The sequence below is a fragment of the Balaenoptera acutorostrata genome, chromosome 7 (assembly GCF_949987535.1).
Source record: "Balaenoptera acutorostrata chromosome 7, mBalAcu1.1, whole genome shotgun sequence".
Taxonomy (NCBI): domain Eukaryota; kingdom Metazoa; phylum Chordata; class Mammalia; order Artiodactyla; family Balaenopteridae; genus Balaenoptera; species Balaenoptera acutorostrata.
Genome location: NC_080070.1, coordinates 41,969,485 through 41,997,415, shown reverse-complemented (window position 1 = coordinate 41,997,415; position 27,931 = coordinate 41,969,485). Strand labels below are relative to the sequence as shown.

The following is a 27,931-nucleotide window of genomic DNA, read 5'->3' as shown; positions in this document are numbered from 1 at the left end:
CTTGCGGCTCCCTCTTATGTACACGTAGGAGATATCACATATACAATTCTCATTTTCGAATCTGTAGAGAAGCCCTTCTAAGAGGAAAGAACCTAGAAATTTGGGGATATCACTAAGAGCCAGAAGTGGTACCAAGAGAAAAGACGTGAGCAGGAATCATGCAGGAGATGCTTATGGGAGATGATCAGCCTCACTTGTATCATTGTGAGGTAGGCACCTCATCCGTTAAGATAAACTCTGATAGAATAACACATCTGAATAAAAAAATCTGTAATGCATATATTAGTGTGAAAGCAGACAATGCTCTAGAGTAATTTCAAGGTGAATTGCCGTATGACGGGGCAGGGGAGGGGGGCTTTTAAACTTTTTCAATCATGACCTACAGCACAAAACACATCCTGCATTGCATCCCAGTATACATGCAGGTCAAACTGATATAATGGAACACTTGTCTTTGCTACTTGTGAAGGCCTCTAAAAATTATTTTATTCCGTTTTTTAAAAACACTATTCAAAATACACTAAAGTGATTTCATTACCATGATGAGTCACTATTCACAATTACTTCAAGAGAGTAATCCATTTGACTGCCTCCTTCCAGATATTTTCTTCCTATTTCTTCAGATAAAATCTCATGAACAATTAAAGTTAGAAATCAAATGACTCATGACCCAGAGGAATTTTCAAAACAATAGAAATTATGGTATTATCTTAAGCATAAATGCAGGCAGCCACTTGGTATAAGAAGTGGTAAAAAAAAAAAAAAGGTCCAAGGGTCCCCTTCTTACCATCTTACCAGCTGCAATGACCAATGTTCTGAGAGAGAAGCAAAATGGGTCAACAGCTAGAGGGTTAGATTTATTTTGGTTTTGTTTGGTTTTTGTTTTAGTTTATTTCCTCATCACCTGAAAACCCAACCCTCTAGGCAGCCAAAATAGCCATAAGTGTCACTGCCTATACTTCTGACTTTTTCTCAAGGCCAAGAGCAGCAAGGAAACTTGGGCTCCACTCTCACATAAAGAGAACACAGATCTTGCTTCTATTGGTGATGATCTAGACACAACAGGACTCACCTGCTGGTTTCTGACCTCCATCTGACTGGCAGTGTCTTATCAATCTGGGGCGGCCCACCATCCAGCAGGCAGGACCCAGCAGAGCAGAGAGCAAACCCTGGTGGGCAGATTCCCAACTGGGATGAAGGTGACAGGCAGTATCTGCTGAGCTCTTCCTGCCTGTCATACACTATGGCTAAGACCCATTCCACTGTCTTCTTCATCCCACATGACATTGCTTGTCCCGATTGGGAGGTTTTATTGACTACTGTCTGTCCAAATTATGGTCCCAGAGCCAAAGGATTCAGCTTTATAACAAAAATTGTCTTCCCTCCAGTTCTCTACAGCACCCACTAGCTGGTCCCCATGCAGCCTCTCCACACTTCTCATCTGTGCTGGATTAATGGACAACCTTATACAAGAATCTGGATGGAACTGTACTAATTGTGAAGCAGATGAAGCTGAAGGGAGAAAATGTGCAAAGATAGACAAGTAAATGTCATTTCCATGTAGTGTGAGATGTGCCTCAATGGGGGAAGATCAGGGGTCAAACCCAGCCCTGTGGAAGGTTGCTGTCAGGGAGTGGGGGCTGAAGAGTGAGTCTGAGGTAGGGATGCAAAGGCACAAAGGATGGACGTTCTAGGAAGGAGCCAGTGTGTGCCAAGGTCCACAGTGAAGAGGAAGAACGTCAGGCTGGGATTTCTGGAGGGTGAGGGTGGTAAACGGAAGTTTGGATTTTACTCTGAGAGAAAACAGGAGCCAACAGGAGCCATCTCATTTTAATAAATTGGATTAAACAGATCTGATTTATGCCCTAGATAAAGCCCAGGTTGCAGGATGGAGCAGGGGTGGATTAGAGGGGGCAAGTGTCGAGGCAGTACCATGGTGATCTGAATCAGGATGATGGCAGTGGAAACACAGAGAAATAGGGAGACAGAAGAACTCTCTAGTGGTCAAAAGGTACAAACTTCCAGTTATAAGACAACTAAGTTTAGGGAATATAGCATACAGCATGGTAACTATAGTTAACAATACTAGAGTTAACAGTATTGTACATTTGAAGAATGCTAAGAGAATAGCTCTTAGAAGTTCTCATCACACACACAAATTTGTAATTATGTGAGGTGCTGGATGTTAACGAAACTAATTCTGATCGTCATTTTGCAACACATACGTACATCCGCTTCCCTTCCCAAATCATTATGTTGTACACCTAAAATTAGTACATGCTACAGTCACTTATATCTCAATTTTTTTCCAAAGAAAGAAACCGTTAAGTGCTGACTTGACAAGACTTGGTCATCGATTGGCTGCGGACGTGAGGCTGTGACTAAGGATGAACTCAAGTTTTAGGGCGGACAACCAGGTGAATGGCGGCACCAGGGATCAGGAGCAGCAGCGGGTCTGGGAGGAAAGCTAGTGAGTTTTTACTTTTACGTTTCTTTACAGCAGGAACCAAGTCTTCCGCTACAGCCCACTGATAGGGAGGAAATGGGATGGAACATAAGAGAGGAGAGGAATGTATCTCCTCCTTTTGTGGGTAAAGTGAAGCGAAACTACTTAGGGACCATGAATATTTATAAATTTAGTCTGACATTTTTCTCTTGTATGTTTTGGTCATAAGTCATATCTATTCATTATTAAAACTAATAAAAGGACAGAGACGCATAATCAGGGCCAATCTATCCACGGGGCTTGGCAGGCACAGTTCTGAGGGCGCATGGTACTTTCGAGCCCATGAAACTGTTTTCATCTTAATTGCTTTTAAAGTCAGAAGAAAAACATAAATAGGATAATAATGAACATATAATAATGAATCCAGCCTGGATTACAGTCATCTTTATAACAATGCAGGCTTAAAATATAAATTTTAATATGTTTTACAGCAGAAGCTGCCCACAAAGGTTAAAGCACCTGGGGCTCGTGAAAGTCATAACGTGGCTGTGGTAGAGATAACTATATGTCATGTCTTGACCTACAAGCCTCTATCATCTACAATACATTTATGAGATATAGGTCCATCTATCTGAAAATCTCCCTACATATCATCACCCCAGATCCCACTATTTCAGCTAGGTTTCTTCCGCCACCCCCAATTCTTTCAGTAGTTTAAAAAACTGTGTTAAACCTTGTATCTAAATCTACATGACTGCTCAGTGGAGTGCAAATGCTTCATCCTTTCTATGGGTAAATTGTAAAGGAATAAAAAGTTATAAATTTTCAGACCATTTGACACGGAACTTCTACTAAGAATTAATTCTCAGGAAATAATCAGATGGAATTACAAGGATGGTCATCACAGTGCTATTTCCACTAAAAAATGGAAACATCCCTAAATATTCTGTAATAAGAGTCTGGTCAAATTAATTATAGTTGATCCACACAATGAAATATTAAGCAGCCATAAATAATGATACATGTAATTATATATTTATTGTTGTAGGAAGATAGTCACAATATATGAAATGGAAAGGATAGGATATGTTAAATATTATGGTTTAAGGTCATTGTAATGGAAAAGATATATAGCAGTCTATCTTGGTGGTAGGATAATGGATAATTATCAATTTTGCTTCTCTGCATTTAAAATTTTTTCAACAATGAGTATATATTACATTGAATTAAAAAATCCTAAAAGTATGTACTCTTTGATTCAGGATCTTTTGGTAGACATTTAACTAAGAAAACTACTAAAGATGTGTAGAAAGATGAAGCCACCAAGATACAGTTTCCTGTCATCAAGTCTCACACACTGAGTGGGACTTGTCTGTATTCACTGTCCCAATCCCTCTGCCCTCTCTTGCTATTAACCCATCCAGTCAGGCTCTCTTCCCCACCCCTGCACTGAAACCACCCTTGCTCAGGTCACCTCGGACTTCCACGTTGCTAAAATCAATGTTCAATTCTCAATCCTTGTTTAACTCCATGGTCTGCAGCATTTCATACAGGCGATCTCTCCTTTACCTTTAATTGAACTTTCTCTTGGTTCTCTTCCTACATCCCCATGATTCTGCTCCTAGTTCCTCCTCTTCTCCTCAACCTTCAACTTTCGGGTGCTCAGGGCTCAGTCCTGGAGCCTCTTCACTGTTCTCATCCAATCTCATAACTTTAAATAGTATCTATATGCTGATGATGCCTAAAGTTAAATCTCCAGCTCAGAACCATCCCCTGAACTCTAGACACACATTCAACTACAAAGTCAACATCCAAAGTCAACATTTGGATGTCTAAAAGGCATCTGAACATTAACATGACCAAAACAGAACTGCTGATCTTCTATGCCCTACATCAATCTCAATGACAATTTCCTGCTTCTAGTTGTCCATCCTTGACTCCTCTTTTTATTTCCTGGAACCCAACTGCTTTTCAGTACCTCCACTGCTAACACTCTGGTTCAAGACACCATTAACTCTCAGCTTGCTCATTGTAGTAGGGTGCATTAACTTGCCCTCCCCTATAGTCTAATCTCAATAAATAAACCAAACCATTCTTTCAAATTATAAGTCCTATAATGTCACATGCATACTCAGTCCATCCCATGGCTTCTCTTTTCACTCAGCGTAAAAGCCAAATTTGTTACAGTGGCCTACAAGGGCCTGCAGAATCTCTCCTTCCTCCAACCCCCTTTATCTCCTGCTACTTTCCCCCAGGTTCTCTCTGCTCCTGCCACACTGGTCTCCTTACACTTCTTTTCCAATGCTGTATACTCTTGCCTCAGGGCCTTTGCACTGCTGTTCCCTCTTTCAAGAAAGCTCTTGACCAGATACTATGTTGGTCCACTCCCTCACTTCCTTCATATTTTTGATCAATGTCATCATCTCAGTGAGGCAATGTCATGCATCCTCCCTTTTCTGTCTGATCTGTCTCTGCTGCATTTTTTACCATGTGACATACTTCTCCATTTGCTTATTGTTTGTTCTTCTCCAAGTAAAATATATGCTACTTAAGAGAAGGGATAGTATTGTTTTATTTTACTGCCACAGTGCTAAGACTCTAAGTGTATTTACTGAGCAAATGTTCATCCTGATGCCCTTTATAAAAACAAACATTTGTAAACAATGTAAATATCTGCCAATAAGAGACCCACAATTTCAGAAAATAGGATACTATTTATATCTATATCCACAAGATGGCCATACACATGAAATGGAATACTATTCAACTGTTAAAAGTTTGCATAAACTGCAAATGAATACATTTACTAAAAGGAAAGAGGTCTGTAACACCTTAAGAGAAAAGTATCAGATTACAAAGTAATATGCATAACATTAGCTCATTTTTGTAAGGAAAATTTGTTAAAGCATATGCATTAAGGTAAACTCCTAATCCAAAACAAAAATTTTTTAAATGATCAAAACAGTCAACTCCACGAGGCCTTAACTTTGAGGTTTCCTCTGATGACATTAATGACACAGAATAGCAGCAGGATTAGTTCTAACCTGGCCACATTGGGATGGTCTGTGCACTTTGGTAGGATTCTATGGGCTCCAGTGCTAAGCAATTCCTCAAACCATTAAACAGCTAATAAAAGCCATAGAACCATTAGAGCTGTGCTTCTCGGAGTGGGGATAGATATGACTTGCAGAAATGCTAGGTAGCATTTGGATTTAGGCTTGTGTCTTCTTCCAAGTTTCAAGATTATTTAAACACTCCTGTTTCCAAGTAAAGATGGGTGAGGCAGCTGCTCCAGCCCCCGACAGCCCCACCGCATCATGGAGGGAGGCAAAAGCCACCAAACCCAGCCGAGAGGATGACGAGGTGGGAAAAGACACGGTGAAATCAGCTAGGTAGGGAAGAATGAAGTGAGAGGAATGTTTTCTTGCCATTTCCTTTATCTTTTCTGGCAAAATTGAGGCTTAATTCTTCTCAAAGGACACTTTGCTGGCAATAAAGTGGATACTTCAAAGGAGGAAAACATTCAGAGAGGGAAAAGGATATTTAACAAAAGTTTCTGTTCAAAAGGAGAGCAGTCGTATCTGCAAGTCTTCCAGTCCATGCTGGGAGGTTGCCTTATCTCTAGCAGCCCCTCCTCACAAGGTCTTTGGGCATCTCTTTAATTCTCTGGCACAGAATCCACTAACCAATCTAGGCTATATACATGGCACTCGAGAACTGATGATGGCAAAGTTCTAATTAACTAATGCAGTGGTTAGGGTCACCTTATTGGGTTGATAAAAAGGACTCTGCTTAACACAGTAGTTTTGGACCTGGCAGCCACCTGGGCAATAGCAGTGTTTTCACCAGAGGAAACTGAGGACATAGGAGACGAGATTTATCTAGAGCTGGTCAACAGTGGATCTAGAACTAGATTCCAGGTCTTTTAGTGCCCAATCTAGAGCTCTTACCACCCCATAAAGATAACCATTTAACCATGACCCAAATTAGCATGGGGGAGGGAGAGGGGGTTCAAAAGAGATTCCCAAACCTAGGAGAGGCCGGTCTGGCTGCCTAGGAACGCACTGGAGAGTTTATAAAACACGCTGATTTCTGGATTCCATTGCAGGAATTTACATTTCACAGAAGTTCCCCCAAGTGAATCTGATGCATGGCCAGGTTCAGGAATCACTGGCCTGGATTATACAAGACAGAAGAGCAAAGAAACCAGCAGATTTCTATTAAAAAATGCAAGTCATTCTCCTTACTCACTCTATGAAAAAACAACATGGAAATATGCAATTATAAAGCTCAAAATAGCTTCTTTAGGAGAAAAAAAAATGATTCACATTTCTAAAGATGCTCAGGCCACAGCTGCAATCTGTTCTTGTGGCCAAAACCCTTGGAAAGCCCAATTAAGGGAAGCCACATTGGGCATGATTGCTGGGACCCAAAGCTCTGTCCTGCTCTCAGGAGACAGGGGACGGCCACACTCCAGAGAGACACGCAGGCAGCTGGCACTGACCTTCAAGGAGCTGGCAGCTTGGCTCTCTAACCTACAGCTGTCATTCCTTGGAGCCTGGCTCCCTGAGGGTCCTAGTGGCTGGACGCACCTGCTTGGGCAGGAGGCGTCTTGGGAGGAGCCGTTTACTGGCCTCTCACTGGAGTCCAAGCTCTGGGCTGGTTAAAGTCTGCCCCATTTCCCATAGCAAGGGGGTGGGTAGAAAAGAAGAAGCAAGCTGAGAACTGTCTGGAGGCAGATGGGGAATATAATAAATTAGGAAGTCACACAGCTGTGTGTTCTGAAACATAAGATTGAAAATAGATAATTTTTTCCTCTTTGGGGAACATACTGTAGTGTTGATATTTTCTAATTCAAATTTGGACCCAGGAGGCCCTCTCATCAAATTACCCCGAGAAGGAGGGGGGGGGAGGGATGAAGAGGAGCCCTTTTGCATAACTCGTTCTCACTTACTTTAGAAGAAAAAAGGATGCTGTTTGAGAGGTGTTGGGGTAAAACACAGTGTTTGTTCATAAAAAATTTAGTGATGTCTGCAAGATACTTTTGGAACTGACCCTGAAGCAAATAGAAAGCTACTCTTTTCGTGCAGTAAATACTTATTAAATGCAGATTTGTGTAAAGCACCAGACCAGAGGCTAGGATGGAACATGAATTCACTCTCAGTCTAATCCTCGAAGTGCTTACAGCCTGTAAGGAAGAGAGGATATTCTTTTAAAAATGAAAGCAGTGGTTGATAGTTTTGCACAGTAGTTAAAAGTAAACAGCACAGCAGTATCCCATAATAGTTAACTGCATCGAATGTTTTGTGACCTCAGTCTACTTAACCTCTCCCAGAGTCCCAGGTCCTTCATTTGTAAATGGAGATACTTAAGGGTTAATAGAGTATTGACCTTGTAGAATTGCCTGCCAAATAGAAAGCATCTAATATATGGTAGTGGCCTTGTTTTTTTAAATACATTCTTTCCACTCATCTTTAAATCAACAGTGGTTTTTGATTGAAGTTCAAGTGCCCAGGGTTGGGAGATTCCACTGGCATCAATCTCCTAACTTACTGCAGCAACCAGGAAAATCTCTCCATTCAAAGGCCTCAGGTTAAGGATGACATGTTTTAAAAGGCATCCTAGAGCTTTCTGTCCTGTGCTGCTCTCCCAACCAATGGGGACTCCCTGGGGGTCAATCCAACACTGTAGGAATTATGTTAAAGACTGAAGCTGTGGGTATGCTCCTGGGTTTTTGTTTGTTTGTTTTTGTTTTGCTCATGCACATTTTGGTTTTAAAAACCTTATTATTTAGCATTTCATCACCATTTCAGTGCAGTATGGCATCCTCATTCTGTTGTTTTAATTCCTTTCTTTTTCTGATCTATTTTATTGTGCTTACCATCTATTTGAATTTTCCAGCATTCTGCTTATACTTTCCCTCTAATTTCATGCCTCTAATTTCACCCCTCCCAAATTAATATTCTACTTTTACAACATCCTAGGTCCTTTTAGCTCAAAACCTGCTGCGACACAAGCCTACAATAAGTGCTAGGAAGTGTGATTAATGCTCAGGAGAAAAGTAGCCTGTGGGTCCAAGCCAGGGGTTTGGAAGAGACAGACATCTGCAGAACTAGGGGAAGATGGTTTTCACCCTTCACATTTTTGGAATGAGACTAGTAACTTTAATACTAGACTGACTTCCCAGATGAGGAGTGAAGACAGCCTGCTTCATCTACTGGGATCACTTTACTTTTATGGGCTTTTTAAAAAATGATGTTTCTGCTCATATAAGAAGCTGGATGTCCTGAAATCCATGGTTTTTCGTATCTATAACCACTGGATTTTAGGTATGCCACATCCCCAGTGCTGTAGAAGAACAGAGGGGAGGTGATGAAACTTTCGTCATATATGCCCCTGACCCGCACCGAGGAGGTGACGAGTAGCAGTGAGCCTCTCTCAGACCTCCAGCGGCGAGGTGAGCAAATGTTCTGAGCTAGGCTCCCACCACGGCTTCCACGATGATGCCTTCCTTGTCCAGTGACACCCTAACCTTCCTCCCCACAGCCATCCTAGGAACCCTCTTGCTAGGCAGGGCTCCTAGCACATTTTGCTCTCTCTAAGAGTCAACAGGCCAGAGCTGGATCCAACTTAAAATCATTTTTTATTTATTTATTTTGATTTTTTAATTCAAATTATATTAAAATCTTTTTCTGCCATAAAACATATTTTTTTCATATTTTTCACATACCCCCTATTGTGAATGCGTGTATGTGTGTATGTGTAGAGAGAGAGAATGGTAAAGCAATTATGGCAAAATGTTAACACAACAGTAGGTGAACCAGAGTGAAAGGTATATATGAATGAATTCTTTGGACTTTTTCACAAAAAAATGTCTTTAGAAAAGAAATATATTTTTATTTCCACTCATTTTTCATTCCTCTTCTTTATCAGTTCTCCTTCCCAATTTTCACGTCCTTATTCTTCCAAATGAACTCTACCATCATTCTGTGAAGTTTCCATCCTAGATCCCATTGGTATTTTGGAACGAGATATAAGCCTGCACATTGATTGGGGAACTTAGATCTTGATCAAAATATTAATGTTTTCCTCCCAGGAATAAAACATTTGCTTGTTTATTTATTTGAAACTTGTGCTGCATGTCTTAGTAAAGTCTTACAGTTCTCTTCACATTACTCCAGGATGTTTTCCATTAGGATTATTCCAAAAGCAGTTTACATTTTTATTGCCACTGCTAGAAAAACTCTTTTTACCCATTTTATAATTAACTAATTACTGCTGGCAAATGGAAATGCTACTAAGTTTTGTTTATCCACTATATAGCTACTCTTCTAAATTACATTCATCCTAACAGCTTTTCCTTTGTTTCTTCAGGGATTTCTAGATAGTTTTATTGTCTGTAATTTAAAATACTGTGTTTCTATCAATGTGCTGTACCTCTATTCTATCAATGTGCTGTCTGGTGAATATCAGCATCCTTTGCATCCTACTCTAGTTCCAGTTTTTAATGGCAAAGCTGTTTTGTTTTTACCATTTTAAGTATCATGTTGGCTTGTTGCTTTATAGTAGTTTAAAAAATGATGTTAAGAATATATCCTATTCCATCTTTAACAAATGGTAATAAATGTTATCAAATACTATTTTGGATTAAATGAAATTAGCATTTCAGTTTTCATATAGAGTTTATTCAGGTGAGATGGGCAGTGATCTGTTTTCTGTTACTGAGCTTCTTTGGCTTCCTTGGCACAAACAAATCTTTGAGCCAAATTCAAGGTCCATTGCTAGTTAATACAAAGGTCTTTATAACATATACTTTGCAAACCTTCATAATCCATTTTCTCAGTTTTATTTTTTTAATTGCCTTTGTTTTCACCATTTATTTATTTTTAAATTATCTTTATGCTTTTCTATAAACCACCTCAACTTGTAGGGGAAACAGGGCCACAAATTAAAGGAAAAAAAAAAACCTCTTTATGCAGTAGAAAGTACAACAGAAGAGACACAAGATAAAGTGCTACAGGGGTTTAGAGGAGGATGTGATGCCCTCCTACTGTCGGGGTCAGGGGAGGAATCAGACCTGTCACCCAAATGGGATGTTTAAGATGAAACTGGAGGCAAAGTATTTCTACAAAAGGCAGAAGAAGACAACAGGCAACTGTGTTCTTTCAATGTGTCTGCGTCTCTCTTCATCATGAGACTGGGCAAATGTACCAGTCTCCCCGCTCAATCTATAACCTAAGAAATAACAGGAATGGATACTGGTTGTTTCCAGCTATATATCTTTCCAGAAATAACGTAAAAAGGAGCAAGTCCTAAAAAAGGCTATGGTAAATATAAATTATTTTCATCCATTAATAACTGCGATATGCTTGAAACATCCTTTCAAACTGCCAAGTTTGTGTAATTTCTCTCAGCAGTCATTTCCGATGGAGACAAACGTCACACTGTGATTCAGAAGGCTCTACAAGGACTGCTTCGGAATCACCAACAAACCACCACAGAACTTGAGATTCTTACAACGGCCCCTAAATGCACAGAAAGCTTTGGCTCTGCTATATTGGATGGGACACATGTCAGGGTCTCTGAATCTGTGCATATTTGAGATAATACTACTTCCTTCAAGTAGAGAGCGTTTGACAGTTAACAAAACAACTTAACAACAAAACAATTCTCAGTTGAGGAGGAGGAGGAGGAGGATAATGATAATCTTCCCATGTTACAAATGGGAGACTAAGGAGCAAGATGGCTAGCCATCTTGACAAAAGACAAAATCAGTTATGCCTATTACCCAGGGCTTCTGATTCTGAATCCAAGAACCAGTCCCTCTGTTTCATGGAACTACTATTATAAATCCTGATATCAGTTTTATAACTATTCTAAACAACCACTCTGGAATGACTTTCATACTCTCTCCTATGACATTTTAAGCTGGGGCCGAAAGTGCACGTAACTTTCTAAATCTGGGCTCAGGCCTTGAATATTTTTTGTTTGCTTGTTGTTTTTACATTAAACTTAAGGTTGAAGTAGAGTAAGAAAGCAGAAGTAGAATATAAACATTTATGAAATAGAAATGAAGAAAATGAGAGCAAAGATCAATAAAACTAAAAGCTGGTTCTTTGAGAAGATAAACAAAATTCATAAACCTTTAGCCAGACTCATCAAGAAAAAAAGGGAGAGGACACAAGTCAATAAAATTAGAAATGAAAAAGGAGAAATCACAACTGACACCACAGAAATACAAAGGATTATGAGACTACTACAGACAACTATATGCCAATAAAGTGGACAACCATGAAGAAATGGACAAATTCTTGGAAAAGTACAATTTTCTAAGACTGGACAAGGAAGAATTAGAAAATATAAACAGACCAATCACAAGTAATGAAATCGAAACTGTAATTAAAAATATTCCAACAAACAAAGTCCAGGACCAGACGGCTTCACAGGTGAATTCTATCAAACATTTAGAGAAGAGCTAACACCAATCCTTCTCGAACTCTTCCAAAAAATTGTAGAGGGAGGAACACTCCCAAATTCATTCTATGAAGCCACCATCACCCTGATACCAAAACCAGAAAAAGATATCACACAAAAAAAGAAGATTATAGAACAATATCACTGATGAACATAGATGCAAAAATCCTGAACAAAATACTAGCAAACAGAATCGAACAACATACTGAAAGGATCATACACCATGATTAAGTGGGATTTATCCCAGTGATGCAAGAATTCTTCACTATACTCAAATCAATCAATGTGATACACCATATTGACAAATTAAGGAATAAAAACCATATGATCATCTCAATAGATGCAGAAAAAGCTTTGACAAAATTCAACACCCATTTAGGATAAACACTCTCCAGAAAATGGGCATAGAAGGAAACGACCTCAACAGAATAAAGGCCATACATGACAAACCCACAGCAAACATCATACTCAATGGTGAAAAACTGAAAGGATTTCCACTAAGATCAGGAACAAGACAAGGATGTCCACTCTCGCCACTCTTATCCAACATAGTTTTGGAAGTCCTAGCCAAGGCAATCAGAGAATAAGAAGAAATAAAAGGAATACAAATAGGAAAAGAAGTAAAACTGTCACTGTTTGCAGATGACATGATACTGTACATAGAAAATCCTAAAGATGCTGCCAGAAAACTACTAGAACTAATCAGTGAATTTGGTAAGGTTGCAAGATACAAAATTAATGCACAAAAATCTCTTGCATTCCTATACACTAACAATGAAAAATCAGAAAGAGAAATTAAGGAAGCAATCCCATTTACCATTGCAACAAAAATAATAAAATACCTAGGAATAAACCTACCTAAGGAGGCAAAAGATTTGTACTCAGAAAACTATAAAACACTGATGAAAGAAATCAAAGATGACACAAACAGATGGAGAGATATACCATGTTCTTGGATTGGAAGAATCAATATTGTGCAAATGACTATACTACCCAAAGCAATCTACAGATTCAATGCAAACCCTATCAAACTACCAATGGCATTCTTCACTTAATTAGAACAAAAAATTTTACTATTTGTATGGAAACACAAAAGACCCCAAATAGCCAAAGCAATCTTGAGAAAGAAAAATGGAGCTGGAGGAATCAGGTTCCCTGACTTCAAACTATACTACAAAGCTACAGTAATCAAGACAGTATGGTACTGGCACAAAAACAGAAATATAGATCAATGGAACAAGATAGAAAGCCCAGAGATAAACCCACGCACATATGGTCACCTAATTTACGACAAAGGAGGCAAGAACATACAATGGAGAAAAGACAGTCTCTTCAACAAGTAGTGCTGGGAAAACTGGACAGCTATATGTAAAAGAATGAAATTAGAACACTCCCTGACACCATACACAAAAATAAACTCAAAATGGATTAAAGACCTAATTGTAAGGCCAGATACTATAAAACTCTTAGAGGAAAACATAGGCAGAACACTCTATGACATAAATCACAGCAAGATCCTTTTGACCCACCTCCTAGAGAAATGGTAATAAAAACAAAAATAAACAAATGGGACCTAATGAAACTTCAAAGCTTTTGCACAGCAAAGGAAACCATAAACAAGACGAAATGACAACCCTCAGAATGGGAGAAAATATTTGCAAACAAATCAATGGACAAAGGATTAACCTCCAAAATATACAAACAACTCATGGAGCTCAATATCAAAAAAACAAACCATTCAATTAAAAAATGGGAAGAAGACCTAAATAGACATTTCACCAAAGAAGACATACAGATGGCCAAGTGGCACGTGAAAAGATGCTCAACATCACTAATTATTAGAGAAATGCAAATCAAAACTACAATGAGGTATCACCTCACACTAGTCAGAATGGCCATTATCAAAAAATCTGGAAACAATAAATGTTGGAAAGGGTGTGGTGAAAAAGGAACCCTCCTGCACTGTTGGTGGGAATGTAAATTGATACAGCCACTATGGAGAACAGTATGGAGGTTCCTTAAAAAACTAAAAATAGAACTACCATATGACCCAGCAATCCCACTACTGGACATATACTGTGAGAAAGTCGTAATTCAAAAAGAGACATGTACCACAGTGTTCATTGCAGCACTATTTACAATAGCCAGGGCATGGATACCAGCCTAAATGTCCATCGACAGATGAATGGATAAAGCAGATGTGGCACATATATACAATGGAATATTACTCAGAAAGAAACAAAATTGAGTTATTTGTAGTGAGGTGGATGGACCTGGAGTCTGTCATACAGAGTGAAGTAAGTCAGAAGAGAAAAACAAATACCGTGTGGTAGCACATATATATGGAATCTAAAAAAAAAAAAAAAATGGTATTGATGAACCTAGTGGCAGGGCAGGAATAAAGATGTAGACATAGAGAATGGACTTGAGGACACAGGGACGAGGAGGGGGAAGCTGGGGCGAAGTGACAGTAGCATCGACACATATACACTACCAAATGTAAAATAGTTAGCTAGTGGGAAGCAGCAGCATAGCACAGGGAGATTTGCTTTGCTATGACCTAGAGAGATGGGATAGGGAGGGTGGGAGGGAGGCTCAAGAGGGAGAGGATATGGGGATATATGTATGCATATGGCTGATTCACTTTGTTGTACAACAGAGGCTAACACAGTATTGTGAAGCAATTATACTCCAATAAAGATCTGTTAAAAAAAAAAAAGTCAAGATCTGAGAGGCTTCAACTTTCCACGGAGCACAGGTACAAGCTAGTATTAGGAGGAAAAAATGTCCTTAAGAGGTTTAATTGTTAAAAGCTAATTTTCTTAAGTTTTCTTTAGCCAGGATGTTCTAAGAATGAAAGTGATGGATGGTACTTCTCAAAGTATGAAAACACCAATGTCCCAGAGTTAAGTGTCTATTCTAATTGCTGTGGACTCCAAAGAGTCCTTCAGATTGCTCATCTGTGTTATTTTTACTTCCTAAAGCAGAGGTGTCTGGATGATGAATTATACAAGGTGCTTTCACTCAGCACCACTGGTGTGTTATAATAAATATTTCCACTGAAAGACAAAGTAAGGAAATGCCAAACATTTTCATAGTGTGTGATATAGATTTCATTCTTGTTTTTTTAAAGACAAGTAGTTATTAAATTTTAATCTAATTATGTATGGTCATACAGGTGAAGTTGGCAAAATTGTTTCAGAGAAATACGAAGGCTTCAGTCACAAATGTATGCCCATTCTGCCCTTCAGAACACACCTGAGAATAACCCACACACAAAAGCATAATTGAGGACATGGAAATATCCATTTGCTAAAAGGAAAGTAAGGTAGTGGAGCCCTAGTAGCGTAGTGATGAAAAATGAAATACGTTATAATCAAACTTCAATTTCCATTTTTCTGCAACCTTTGATACCGCTACTTAAAAAAATACAGTGCATTTCCCCAACTCCCAATAAAAGCAAAATGACAGAGGGCTGTAATCTGACTTCAATTTCTTATGGTTTTTTGCAGCAGTAAGGGAACTGCAGAAAATACTCTTCTGGGTAAAGGGACAGAATTAAGGGTTTCAAGTAGTTTTTCCTTATCTTAACAGAACCTCAGTTTTCTTCAGCTACCTACCATCCTATGGCCACTCAAGGAAGGCTGGTTTCAATCTTGGGAGAAGCTAATGACTGGTCTGACCCTCAGAAGGTTCCAGTCGCCTCTCAATGATTGAGTTAGGCACAGGCACAGGCCATAGTGTTAGTCAGTGATAACGAGAGAAAGTTTGCTGAAGGGCTTTTGGGTCTACGGCCATACCACCCTAATACGCCCTACTTCATCTGAAGGGCTTTTGGAAACATTTTCACACACCTAAAAGAGACTCACTGGAAGAGAAAGCCTCTTGTTCACCTGGACCTTGTGATGGTAGCCGCCATTTTGTTACCAGCATGAGGACAAATTTGGTACACTAAGAATGGCAGAACCAAAAGATGGAAAGAACTTGGGTCCTTGGTGACATCACTGAACAGATAACCCCAGGACTTATTCAACTGTGAAATTGTGACACTCAATAAATGTTCTTCTTACATTGGCCATCTTGAGTTGGGATTTTGATTACTTGAAGCTGAAAGCCTCCTAACGGACTCCCAGCTGATTATTATTAGGTCAGGGCTAGAGTAAGGTAAGCTTGTCCCTGGTCCTGGTACTGCACATTATCATATTTGCAAGTTCTTGTCACACCCAGAAAATGTAATCCAATTTTAGAATTTTATGCCCAGGACTGGAACATTCCTTTTTGTCATTAAAATTCTTCTATTGGTTCCCACTGCCTGGTGAAATCCAAACTCCTCTGCACCGCAAATCCTTATATCTTGACTCTTGCCTCTTCTTCCAGCATCTCCTCCATTTGCCTGTTCCCTCAAGCCTTCTGCTTTAGCCACACTGAAGTACCATCCCTCAGTATCTGCAGGGGATTGGTTCCAGGACTGGCTGAATCCGAAGACGCAGAACACAGAGATACGAAGGGTGGACTATAGAATTCTCTGAACCTCGGGGTTACTTTCACCTACAGTTCTCCCTGCCCAGAATTTTCAACAGCTGCTACCCACCATACACACACGCGGGCCTGCCTGGTTATTCTTCTCTTCATCTTTGTGACTCCACACACTCAAGTATCTCTTCTTGGAACATGTCACATCGCTTCCTCAGCCCGCCTGGCTCCCCATGAACAAAAAAAAACTGAACACTGCCTCCTAGTGACATTAATATAGTTTAAATGTAACTTACAAATAGTAAGATGTTTTATAATTATTTGTTTATGTGAAAGACTCTCCGGTCAGCATGTGAACTGCCTGAGGATGGAGTGTGTGTTCTAAGTCCTTGTCATCAGGGATTAGATCCTGACTCATAGAGGAGGAGTCCTAGTTACTGAATGAATGAATGAGAGACAAAAAGAAATATCCTAGTTCTGACTACAACTGGAATGTAACTGAATGAGGTGCTACATACTCAAAAGATAAGTAATTAACTTATTTATATCAGAAATCAAGTTTTTATTACCTCCCTCAATGATTTATTATCGCTTTGGAGACAGTACTACAATAACAAAAACAACAGTAACATTTTTAGCTCCTGTTAGGAGCAGGGTTTCTTCATAAGGACTTCATAGCTGTAACGAGTCTATCGATTTATCTGTGTTACGCCTCCCTTCTTCGGTAAGGAAACCACTTCCTGCTTCCCCCGACCCTCACCCACCCCACACTCACAAGCATACCTCTTCTTTTGAAAACTTGCTCCTCTACTTAATCTTGTTCTTCTAAGTGGGGCTGACAATTCTACAACCCAGGCCATGGGGATATGCGACTACATCCAGGTCAACAGTACTCTTCTTTGTGATTTTTAAAATTGAAACTAAGAGAACACAAGTGCCTTGCTCTCAAACGAGCCTCATGAAGAAAGCAGGTTAAAAGAAAAAATTTAGTCATAATGTAGAGAGTGAAGAAACAAGGGACGCTGTTCCAGGTCCTGGTTCCAGCTGTCACTTAAACCAGGGCACCCTCCCTCCCTCGCTTAACCTGCAGTTTCTTTCTGGAAAGTAAGATCCTACCACTTGCCAAAAAACTATCCCTCTTCCAACTAAAGCAACATCCATTATCTCATTTAACCCTCTCAGCAAATATGTGCAGCAGATATTATCTTTATTTTATGGATAAGGAACCAGAAGTTCAGAACAGAGAAGAAGCGTGCCCAAGGCATCCGATTAACAGCTGAGCTGTGATTCAAATGGGTCATTCAGATGCCAAAATGCAAACACTCGACTTTCATGCCTCTTTCTGCACCCTTCTTTGGGCAACCTGAACACCAATTTGAGCTCAATGACCCTAGACAATATGCAGTAAGTGCAAGTCTTCAGTCTTCTCTTCATTAATAAACACAGATGCTATTGATCTTGATTAACTCCTGCGGGTGTTACAGACTTCAATTAAATAACCTTGATAAAGTGCTTTGAGTATGTAAGTAGGCATTGTTTTTTAGACCACACTATTAAACATCTGCATCTTACAATGCCAATAATTGGGATGCAGAAAAATAGCACTTTTTAAAAAGTAATCTAAAAAGAAAAAATCTGTACATAAGTATTTGGTATTAGTAATTTAACTGAACATTATATGTTTGCTTTAGACACCAAAATATAATTGGTATTTCAGAAGTGGGTTTCCTCAAAAGACCTTAAGTTAAATCAAAAGACAAAACATTTCTAGAAAATTGAATCTTTCCACTTTTGCAGAAAAATCAGTTAGAATTTTAGTTGGGTACTTCTTTGGTCTCAGTACTTCCTTACAGATGTAATGTGACCATGATCTTCCAGGTCAATTATTAACATAAATCTGAGAAAAACCATGAATTTAGGAATTGAGAAAAGCAAACACACACAAACCAAAGGAAGATGGATCTGTGTGTGAACCTAATTTTCCTCAGAAGAAAAATAGATATCTCCTCCAACATAAGGGTTCGCTCAGATTTACTTTTCCTATTAGTAACTTATTTAATATGGCAATGAACAAAAGGCAATCCATTAAAAAGCAATTTTCCTCTTACTACAGGGTGTTTTATCATTTGATGTCTAGCACTCAATCAGAATGTAGAAATCCTTTAATATTTTATGAGCAGAAAGCAACTAATTTGGGCATTTCTGAATCTGTAGATTTCAGACATGTGGGAGTCTTTGGCAGGCCTTGCAAAATGTCAAGAATGGCCTTTGCAGTCAGTGGAGGGTGAACACAGGTCAACTTGAAATCTCAAACTATCAAAATATTGGGAAAAAATATGCTTTAGAACAGATAATGGTAGATAGATAGATAGATAATATATAAAAATATATATATATATATTTATACACACATTTATAACCAATAGGAAAAAAATAGCAGTCCCACCTCATTCTTACACTTTCCCAAATGGAAGACTGACTCTTGGGGACAGAGACCGTATCTGGTTCACCTTTGCACCTACAGTGTCCAGTATAGTCCCTGGTACATTGTAAGTAATCCGTAGATTTTTATTAAACAAATGAATAAATACATTTGTCATCTTAGATGAAGGAAGCCTGCCATGAGTATGTCAGGTCCCAGCTGTCCAAGCCCAACCTCACTGCAGAGACCAGACCTGACCAGGTGCTAAGCAAACTGTGGCAGAATGTTGAAAGCCTTCTCTGCAACAGAAGGTTCTCACCTTCTGGAATAATATATGGTGCAAGAAGGGCATCTGGGGCACCTCCAGGGATCCCAAAGGTATTTGCCTTCATCCCCACTCTGTTACCTCAGCCCATACGAATGGGATTCTATCCTGGCTCCTGGCTTGACTACCAGGTCTTCAAAAGTCTGGGAAGGCTGCTCTACACCAGCTAGAGGTCAGCCCCTACTCTGTACCAGTTCTCTCCCACACAGCACAGAGTGACGCCCACCTGAGCAGCACTGTCTGCCCAGACTCCTGCCACCAAGCTTCCCATCTGCCCACCAGATGGGGCCCCACTGACAAGGAGGAGAGTCCAGATCAGATCCACGTTTACCTTGCCCACACACAGCCTGAAATTTGGCTATCTTGTCCAAGTTAGTTTCCCTAGGTTAAATACTATCTGTTCCCAGGGTACTCCTCTCATGCCTACCGCTGCAATTTCAGCCACCAACGTTACTTGTGATAGAGACAAAATGAATGCAACTACTCAAATCATCACCTCAAATCCTGCCAATCTATTTCTGGGGAAATGTAGGAATATAAGTGCACAGTGAAATTTATGAGTACATTACCCAAGGACACAAAGGTCATAAGTGGCAGAGATGGAATCAAGCTGCCCCTTGTCCCCAGTATTCTCCTTCTAGTTCACCATATCTCTGTTCTGTGCAAACTTTTAACATGTCCTTTAGGCAAAGGAGAAGAGCAGAAAGCTGGGTATGGCAGTCAAAGCACACAAGATTATACCTTCTACTGCCATCAAGATGAGAGCTGATAGCCAAAGCAGGCCATTGGGGAAGATGAAAATGAAAGCAGGGCAAGAAAAGGACATTGCAGGGCAATAACCTGGACACAAGAAGTACCAGCCAAGCAGAGCATGACTCTGCTTCTTCTCCAGTTTCTCAAAATCTTGGATGGTCTTGCAGTGCTTTTAAGCAAGTGACTTTCTACAGTTTCCCCCATCAAATTGAAATGAATGCAAAATAGTCATGGTTATCAGACTGAGGAATTCAGGAGAATTTGTTTGATTCAGGACTTTAATCCTTCAGCGGAATACACAGTAAGCTACATAGCGGACGTAAATCTCCACAAGTTAGTCGAATGAGGATTAGGAAGAATAACTCACTTCAAGGACCCAGATAAACTGAAATGTTAACATTGGTGATAAGTGAACCCGAGGACAGAAATCTCTCAGTTCAGGCTGCTACTCTTAATGCAAAAATGCCCTAATTTGGGCTCACTAGTAACAAATGTCCATGGCAGTTCCACGTCCACTTCAACTTCTTTCCCCCACCCCCCTACATGGGAGGATGATAACATTTTGGTCAAACAGCCCAAACTCTTAGCTTCGTCCTTATTAAGTTCTAAATTTTTAAATTTACCTTAGCAGTGTGTGTAGTCAGTTCTACACTGTAAATAAAACATAACGCCCTTTCCAATTTAATCTTTAGATTCTTTCCCATTAATCATTTCAGACCATTATTTTAAGCTCTCACGCAGGTGACTAAATATTTATGCTTTCACAATAATAGCAAACACTCAACATTTCTCTGGTATAAACAGCCTTCTATGGTGCCCATGTTATTAAGCCTACAAGGAAAGATTTATCTGTGTGTCAGCTCTATAGCTGGTGGAGGGAATGCAATTTACCCACTATAGGAAGACTCAAAGCTGACAATGATTGCAGGCCAGGTTAAATCATATTTGCCTTAACAAGTTAAAGCCAAATTATGTCAGCGAGGAAAAGGCAAGAAAATTATCATGCTCTCTATTTCTAGGTATCCTCTCCTAAATTTTGTAATATAAGGAAGAAAAAGAGCAATAAGCCTATCTCTGACCACATTTTTCATGATCATCTACCCATTTCCTTCAATAATTCCTTCTTCCATAGAGAAAGCATTCTAAACAAGTAAAATACTGGAAGCAAGAGGATTTCATTAAGGTATGCAATTTTTCTTTACATAAAAAAGATGTTTCAAAAAAAAGAAAAAAGATTCAGCTTTATCGGAACCAAGATGGCAAAGTAGAAAGACGAGCTCTCACTCCCTCTTGCGAGAACACCAGAATCACAACTAGCTGCTGGACAATCATCGACGGGAAGACACTGGACCTCACCAAAAAAGATATCCCACATCCAAAGACAAAGGAAAGCCACAGTGAGATGGTAGGAGGGGTGCAATCACAGTAAAATCAAATCCCATAACTGCTGGGTGGGTGACTCAGACTGGAGAACACTTATACCACAGAAGTCCACCCAGTGGAGTGAAGGTTCTGAGCCCCATGTCAGGTTTCTCAACCTGGGGGTCCGGCAACAGGAGGAGAAATTCCTAGAGAATCAGACTTTGAAGGCTAGTGGGATTTGATTGCAGGACTTCGACAGGACTGGGGGACACAGAGACTCCACTCTTGCAGGGCACACACAAAGTAGTGTGCACATCGGGACCCAGGGGAAGGAGCAGTGACCCCAGGGGAGACTGAACCAGACCTACCTGCTAGTGCTGGAAGGCCTCTGGCAGAGGTGGGGGATGGCTGTGGCTCACCATGAGGACAAGGACACTGGCAGCAGAAGTTCTGGGAAGTACTCCTTGGCGTGAGGCCTCCCAGAGTCTGCCATTAGCCCCACCAAAGAGCCCAGGTAGGCTCCAGTGTTGGGTTGCCTAAGGCCAAACAAGCAACAGGGAGGGTACCCAGCCCCAACTACGAGCAGTCAAATGGATTAAAGTTTTACTAAGCTCTGCCTACCACAGCAACAGTCAGCTTTACCCACCACCAGTCCCTCCCATCAGGAAACTTGCACAAGCTTCTTAGATAGCATCATCCACCAGAGGGCAAACAGCAGAAGCAAGAAGAACTACAATCCTGCAGCCTGTGGAACAAAAAGCACATTCACAGAAAGACAGACAAGATGAAAAGGCAGAGGACTATGTACCACATGAAGGAACAAGATAAAACCCCAGAAAAAAAACTAAATGAAGTGGAGATAGGCAACCTTCCAGAAAAAGAATTCAGAATAATGATAGTGAAGATGATCCAGGACCTTGGAAAAAGAATGGAGGCAAAGATCTGGAAGATGCAAGAAATGTTTAACAAAGACTTAGAAGACTTAAAGAACAAACAAACAGATGAACAATACAAATGACAATGAAAGCACGACGATCCAAAACCTATGGGATGCAGCAAAAGCAGTTCTAAGAGGGAAGTTTATAGCTATACAGCCTACATCAAGAAACAAGAAAAATCTCAAATAAACAATCTAACGTTACACCTAAAGGAACTAGAGAAAGAAGAACAAACAAAACCCAAAGTTAGTAGAAGGAAAGAAATCATAAAGATCAGAACAGAAATAAATGAAATAGAAACAAAGAAAACAATGGCAAAGATCAATTAAACTAAAGGCTGGCTCTTTGAGAAGATAAACAAAATTGATAAATCTTTAGACACACTCATCAAGAAAAAGAGGGAGAGGACTCAAATCAATAAAATTAGAAATGAAAAAGGAGAAGTTACAACGGACACCGCAGAAATACAAAGCATCATAAGAGACTACTACAAGAAACTCTATGCCAATAAAATGGACAACCTGGAAGAAATGGACAAATTCTTAGAAAGGTATAACCTTCCAAGACTGAACCAGGAAGAAACAGAAAATATGAACAGACCAATCACAAGTAACGAAATTGAAACAGTGATTAAAAATCTTCCAACAAACAAAAGTCCAGGACCAGATGGCTTCACAGGTGAATTCTACCAAACAGTTAGAGAAGAGCTAACACCCATCCTTCTCAAACTCTTCCAAAAAACTGCAGAGGAAGGAACACTCCCAAACTCATTCTATGAGGCCACCATCACCTTGATACCAAAACCAGACAAAGATACTACAAAAAAAGAAAATTATACACCAATATCACTGATGAATATAGATGCAAAGATCCTCAACAAAATACTAGCAAACAGAATCCAACAGCACATTAAAAGGATCATACACCATGATCAAGTGAGATTTATCCCAGGGATGCAAGGATTCTTCAATATATGCAAATCAATCAATGTGATACACCATATTAACAAACTGAAGAATAAAAACCATATGATCATCTCAGTAGATGCAGAAAAAGCTTTTGACAAAATTCAACACCCATTTCTGATAAAAACTCTCCAGCAAGTGGGCATAGAGGGAACCTACCTCAACATAATAAAGGCCATATACGACAAACCCACAGCAAACATCATTCTCAATGGTGAAAAACTGAAAGCATTTCCTCTAAGATCAGGAACAAGACAAGGATGTCCACTCTCACCACTATTATTCAACATAGTTTTGGAAGGCCTAGCCATGGCAATCAGAGAAGAAAAAGAAATAAAAGGAATACAAATTGGAAAAGAAGAAGTAAAACTGTCACTGTTTGCAGATGACATGATGCTATAGGCAGAAAATCTTAAAGATGCTACCAGAAAACTACTAGAGCTAATTAATGAATTTGGTAAGGTTGCAGGATACAAAATTAATGCACAAAAATCTCTTGCATTCCTATACACTAACAACAAAAGATCAGAAAGAGAAATCAAGGAAACAATCCCATTCACCATTGCAACAATAAGAATAAAATACCTAGTAATAAGCCTACCTAAGGAGGTAAAAGACCTGTACTCAGAAAACTATAAGACACTGATGAAAGAAATCAAAGATGACACAAAAAGATGGAGAGATATACCTTGTTCTTGGATTGGAAGATTCAATATTGTGAAAATGACTATACTACCCAAAGCAATCTACAGATTCAATGCAATCTCTATACAATTACCAATGGCATTTTTTATGGAACTAGAACAAAAAATTTTAAAATTTGTATGGAGACACAAAAGACCCCGAATAACTGAAGCAGTCTTGAGGGAAAAAAACGGAGCTGGAGGAATCAGACTCCCTGACTTCAGACTATACTAATCTATGAGAAAGGAGGCAAGGATATACAATGGAGAAAAGACAGTCTCTTCAATAAGTGGTGCTGGGAAAACTGGACAGCTACATGTAAAAGAATGAAATTAGAACACTCCCTAACACCATACACAAAAATAAACTCAAAATGGATTTGAGACCTAAATGTAAGACAGCACACTATAAAACTCTTAGAGGAAAACATAGGAAGAACACTCTGAGACATAAATCACAGCAAGATCTTTTTATGATACACCTCCTAGAGTAATGGTAATAAAAATAAAAATAAACAAATGGGACCTAATGAAACTTCAAAGTTTTTGCACAGCAAAGGAAACCATAAACAAGACGAAAAGACAACCCTCAGAATGGGAGAAAATATTTGCAAACGAATCAACAGACAAAGGATTAATCTCCAAAATATATAAACAGCTCATGCAGCTCAATATCAAAAAAACAAACAACCCAATCCAAAAATGGGCAGAAGACCTAAATAGACATTTCTCCAAAGAAGACATACAGATGGCCAAGAAGCACATGAAAAGATGCTCAACATCACTATAATTATTAGAGAAATTCAAATGAAAACCACAATGAGGTATCACCTCACACCAGTTAGAATGGGCATCATCAGAAAATCTAAAAACAATAAATGCTGGAGAGGGTGTGGAGAAAAGGGAACACTCTTGCACTGTTGGTGGGAATGTAAATTGATATAGTCACTATGGAGAACAGTATGGAGTTTCCTTAAAAAACTAAAAATAGAATTACCATATGATCCACTACTGGGCATATACCCAGAGAAAACCATAATTCAAAAAGACACATGCACCCCAATGTTCATTGCAGCACTGTTTACAATAGCCAGGTCATGGAAGCAACCTAAATGCCCATCGACAGACAAATGGAAAAAGAAGATGTGGTACATGTATACAATGGAATATTACTCAGCCATAAAAAGGAACGATATTGGGTCATTTGTTGAGACGTGGATGGATCTAGAGACTGTCATACAGAGTGAAGTAAGTCAGAAAGAGAAAAACAAATATCGTATATTAACACATGTATGTGGAACTTAGAAAAATGGTACAGATGAACCGGTTTGCAGGGCAGAAATTGAGACAAAGATGTAGAGAACAAATGTATGGACACCAAGGGGGTAAAGTGGCGGGGGGGTGGGGGTGGTGGTGTGATGAATTGGGAGATTGGGATTGACACGTATACACTGATGTGTATAAAATTGATGACTAATAAGAATCTGTTGTATAAAAAAATAAATAAAATAAAATTCAAAAAAAAAAAAAAGAAAAGAAAATGATCTACTGGTAGTGTAAAAACTGGAATTTTAAAAAAGAAATCCATAGATCTTTTCCCTAAACAGAGTAATATACACTCATTTCTTAATATACACTCATTTTTATAATACTTGAAATTCATTCACAATACCTGCACAGTTTTCTATCCCTGTAGATTTTAATAACATTTATTCCCAGGGCAGACATAAAGAAATACATACACTGGAAACCTGAGCCAAAGAATGTTCGGTCCACGGGGATGCTTGTGCTTAGCTGTCAGCACCTTGGGAACCCTGCATGTAGGTCAGCACACTACCCTGGAAGCTGGGTCTCTGCCAAGCCTCACACCCTGTGGGAAATACATGTACTTACGCAGCTCGCCCACTTTCAAGATCTCACACAGCATCTTGGTCAGCTCTATACTACTGCGGCCGAAGGGACATTCATGCTTATCTTCTCGGCTACTGTTCTCAAGCACAATCTGCAAGCAGGAAAGAGAACAGTTCAGAAAGGAAAGTCAGTTTGCAGAAAACATCAAAAATGTTGGCTCTACTATAACAGAGAAACAGATCCACTCCAGACCACCAAACTAGGGCTCTTGGGGGCAGAACAAAACTGTACTTGAAGTATATTCTCTGTAAAAGGACTGAAAACTCTCATGTTTTCCAAATCTCCTAAAACCACTTTCAACTCTGTAAGAGGATATTTTGCTCATTGGTTTCCACTTACACAGAGGTGCCCATGGAGAGTTTTTTAAAATAGCACAGTAAAGACTTTTTACTTAATTGACAAAACCACTCTCTTTTTCTCCCGGTCGTATCTTCCCTTTCCTGGGAATAGCAACTCTCTTTCTATAACTTCAGCTCCTACATTTTTTTCCCTTTTATAAATATTTTTTTCTATTTATCATAGGATATTGAATATAGTTCTCTGTGCTGTACAGTAGGACCTTGTTGTTTATCCATTCTATATATATAGAAACTTACATCTGCTAACCCCAACTTCCCACTCCATCCCTCCCCGAACCACCTCCCCCTTGGAAACCACCAGTCTGTTCTCTATGTCCGTGATTCTGTTTCCGTTTCATAGATAGGTTCATTTGTGTCATATTTTAGATTCCACGTGTAAGTGATATCATATGGTATTTGTCTTTGTCTTTCTGTCTTACTTTACTTAGTTTGATATCTCTAGTCACATCCATGTTGCTGCAAATGGCATTATTTTGTTCTTTTTTAATGGTTCAGCTCCTATGTTTAATCATATATTTCCCACAGGAGTTTCCATGTTCTTACAAGATCTCACCTTTGGCACTAGTTGACCGGACCACACCTAAGGGACACATGACACAAACTGGACCAACCAGAGTCCTTCCCTGAGACTCACCACACAAAAAGGGAAAAATTAGCCCAACTATGCTGACAGTACCCACGAGGTATGAGTGTAGGAACTACCTGAAAGTGAATCTGCAAGAAAAAAAAACAAAAACGAGAAAAAAGGAAAGCAAGCCAAAATGCAAGGGAAAACAGAGAGGAGAGTCGGTGGTAGCCCTGACAGCGTTTGAGCGGCTGGTCCCACATGTTCCTGGAGCAAAGCTACTTCCGTAACCTTACAGTTTATTTGCTAAACTCTTCCGCTGAAAATCCTTTGGGCCATCCAATAAATTCTCCTCTTTCCTTAAGCTAGTTTGAGATATTCCTACCATAACTAAGGGAGTCATTCTGCACATGTATTAAACAAAAGTAAAACAAAACAGGAAAACTCTACTTTAAAGTTACTAAACTTCAAAAATAAAGGTGAATTAGCCAATTGTTCTAAAACGCACAAAATTAAAAAAAAAAAAAAAAGGTTGCCAAGCTTCAAATTCATACATTGACAAAAGGAATAATCAGCATATCCATCTCTGAAACCACCTCCCACTTCCTCAATGGAGTTGTCTGGAATGTCCTCAAAAGTTACACCACCCTGAGTAGGTGTATCACAGTAGCATTTACAACAATGTTGTGCATCGACTTATGTTGTTTTTCCCCCAGACTATGACCTCTTCGGTGGCAGAAATGGTGCTTTATTCATTCAGTCAACAGTAGTAATTGAGTACCTATTGTCTACCAGGAAGATGCCTAGGCCTATAAAGTGGAGAACAAGACCAGGGCTCTGACTTATCAGAGCATCCATTCTAATTGAGGGAAACAGATAAAACAAAAGAGGTAATTACAGTTTATAACAAGTGCCATGAAAAAAAGTAGTTGAGGTGGCAAAGAGTAACACGGAAGACTTGGGGAGGAGAGTGTAGACAACTAGGTGACTATTGGGCATCAAAGGGTGAGAGAGAGCTTGCCATGTCAAGGTCTGGGAGAAAGAATATTTCAGGCAGAGATCAAGGACAGAGCTCCTGAGTTGAGTAAGATGTGTTTTGGACACAACCTCTGTACACTGCCTGGTCTACCATGCAGAGGGGTTTGGAATTGTACAGGGCAGTGTTCAGGTTCCAGGAGCCTGAGCGGAGCAGAGTGAGCCAGAGTGCATAGACGTGGGCTGAAACCACTGCCGTGGGCTGCATGGGGGGTTATTC

The 27,931-nt window shown here is 39.5% G+C and overlaps 1 protein-coding gene across 6 annotated transcripts in view; it reads right to left on the bottom strand.

The window, feature by feature from the left end:
• ELMO1 (engulfment and cell motility 1) overlaps positions 1-27,931 on the bottom strand; it is a 556,794-nt gene that overhangs the window by 230,056 nt on the left and 298,807 nt on the right. For all 6 annotated transcript variants that reach the window (XM_007195081.3, XM_007195082.3, XM_057549627.1 and 3 more), the window contains one exon: positions 25,735-25,843. In XM_007195081.3, coding sequence (XP_007195143.1) covers positions 25,735-25,843 — 109 coding nt within the window. The remainder of the gene's footprint in view (positions 1-25,734; positions 25,844-27,931) is intronic.